Source organism: Neovison vison, chromosome 3, assembly GCF_020171115.1.
Source record: "Neovison vison isolate M4711 chromosome 3, ASM_NN_V1, whole genome shotgun sequence".
NCBI lineage: Eukaryota > Metazoa > Chordata > Mammalia > Carnivora > Mustelidae > Neogale > Neogale vison.
Window position 1 is genome coordinate 146433477 of NC_058093.1, and position 1450 is coordinate 146434926.

Here is a 1450-nt window from a genome sequence, read left to right on the forward strand (position 1 = left end):
GATACACATTCAGTTGTATCTACCTAAATGCAATCAACTAATTTATACTAATTTATACTCATAGGTGGCTGAATTGTGACCTTTATACTATGGGCACATTCTCCACATAGGCCAACTTTAGTCCCTCAACAGGGGGCAGAGAGATTCAAAATGTATTCCCCAAATACAATCTGTGTTTTAAAACACGCATCTCTTATTATAAAATACATATTTCTGTTAAATATCCCTAATCCAAAAGCATTAGCCAGGTGGTTCTCAACTGGGAATAACGTCTCCCCTCACTTGGGACCAGAGATGCTGCTAAACTTACATTTCACAGGACAGCCCTCCATATGAACGGATTATCCGGCCCAAAATCAGCAGCACCAAGGCTGAGAAATCTGCTTCACCCTTACCAGATTACATGTTAAAAGAACCACCTGCTTCAAAAAAATGCAACCTCCTCTGCTTGCCCTACCCGAAATATTTTAAGAGGTCTCCAGAAAGAGGTCAGATGCTTTTGTCTAGATAAATCGTTTTTTAAGTATCAAGATCCCTGAAAAAATATGGCTTTAAACATATGAGTAAGTTAGCTCCTAGGGGAAGGCACCTCCAGAGGCCTTGTGTCCAGCGGGACCCTGAGGCTAGCGCCCCGGCCCACATGCCCCCATGCCATCAAGGAGCGCGCCGCCTGCTGCCACTCCCACTGCGCCCGTCGCAAACAGTCCCCAGAAATACTGTCACCTCATGAAGACACAGGACACCACCATCCTTCTCACGCTCACCTCTTCCCAGAGGAGCCTGGCAGCAGTCAGCAGGCAAGGTAGAGTGCCACTTTGCAGGGTCCCGGGCAGCCGAGGTCCGGGCCAGGCCTCCATGCAGCAGGGAGCGTGGTCCTGCTGGGCGGGGTGGCGTCCGCAGTGCGCACGCGTGACTCTCACACGGGCCGTGAGCCGGAGGCGTGGGAGGAGTGGCTGCAGCCGGCACCTGCATGGTCTCGCCGTGTGCAAGCGTTGCACGGGGCCATCCGGCTCCAGTCCGACCAGTTCTGTGCAGAGGAGACAGCTGCCCAGGGTTGGGGGCCTGGCAGAGGAGGGTGAACTCACTGAGGTCACACACCTGTCCGTGGGTGGTGCCCAGATCTTTGCAGAGGACTTGCAAGTCCCTAAGACCTTCAGCATCATCTTTGGTATTTCAGGACTCCTCAACCACTTGGCCCCTAAGTCTACAGTAAAATAAATCCAAGGTTGTTTAATTCAGAAGCTCAGTAGCATTAGGCTTCCAGTTAAGCTTCTGATTGGGGCTAGGGAAGACCTTCAGTCATGCAGCAAACTGAAAATGACCCGCCAACCAAATATTTACAACCTAATCCTTTGAATATTGCCTTATATGGTGATAAAAGGTCCTCATGGATATGACTAAGTATCTTGACCTGGAGAGATTAACTTGGACTATCCACGTGGGTCCTGAA

The 1450-nt window shown here is 50.1% G+C and overlaps 1 protein-coding gene across 1 annotated transcript; it reads left to right on the forward strand.

The window, feature by feature from the left end:
* Positions 1 to 648: 648 nt before the first annotated feature.
* On the forward strand, positions 649 to 1218 carry LOC122903566 (uridine diphosphate glucose pyrophosphatase NUDT14-like). Its single transcript, XM_044244388.1, has one exon. It carries the CDS (start codon positions 649 to 651, stop codon positions 1216 to 1218), a length of 570 nt encoding a protein of 189 aa, XP_044100323.1.
* The last annotated feature ends 232 nt before the right edge of the window (positions 1219 to 1450 follow it).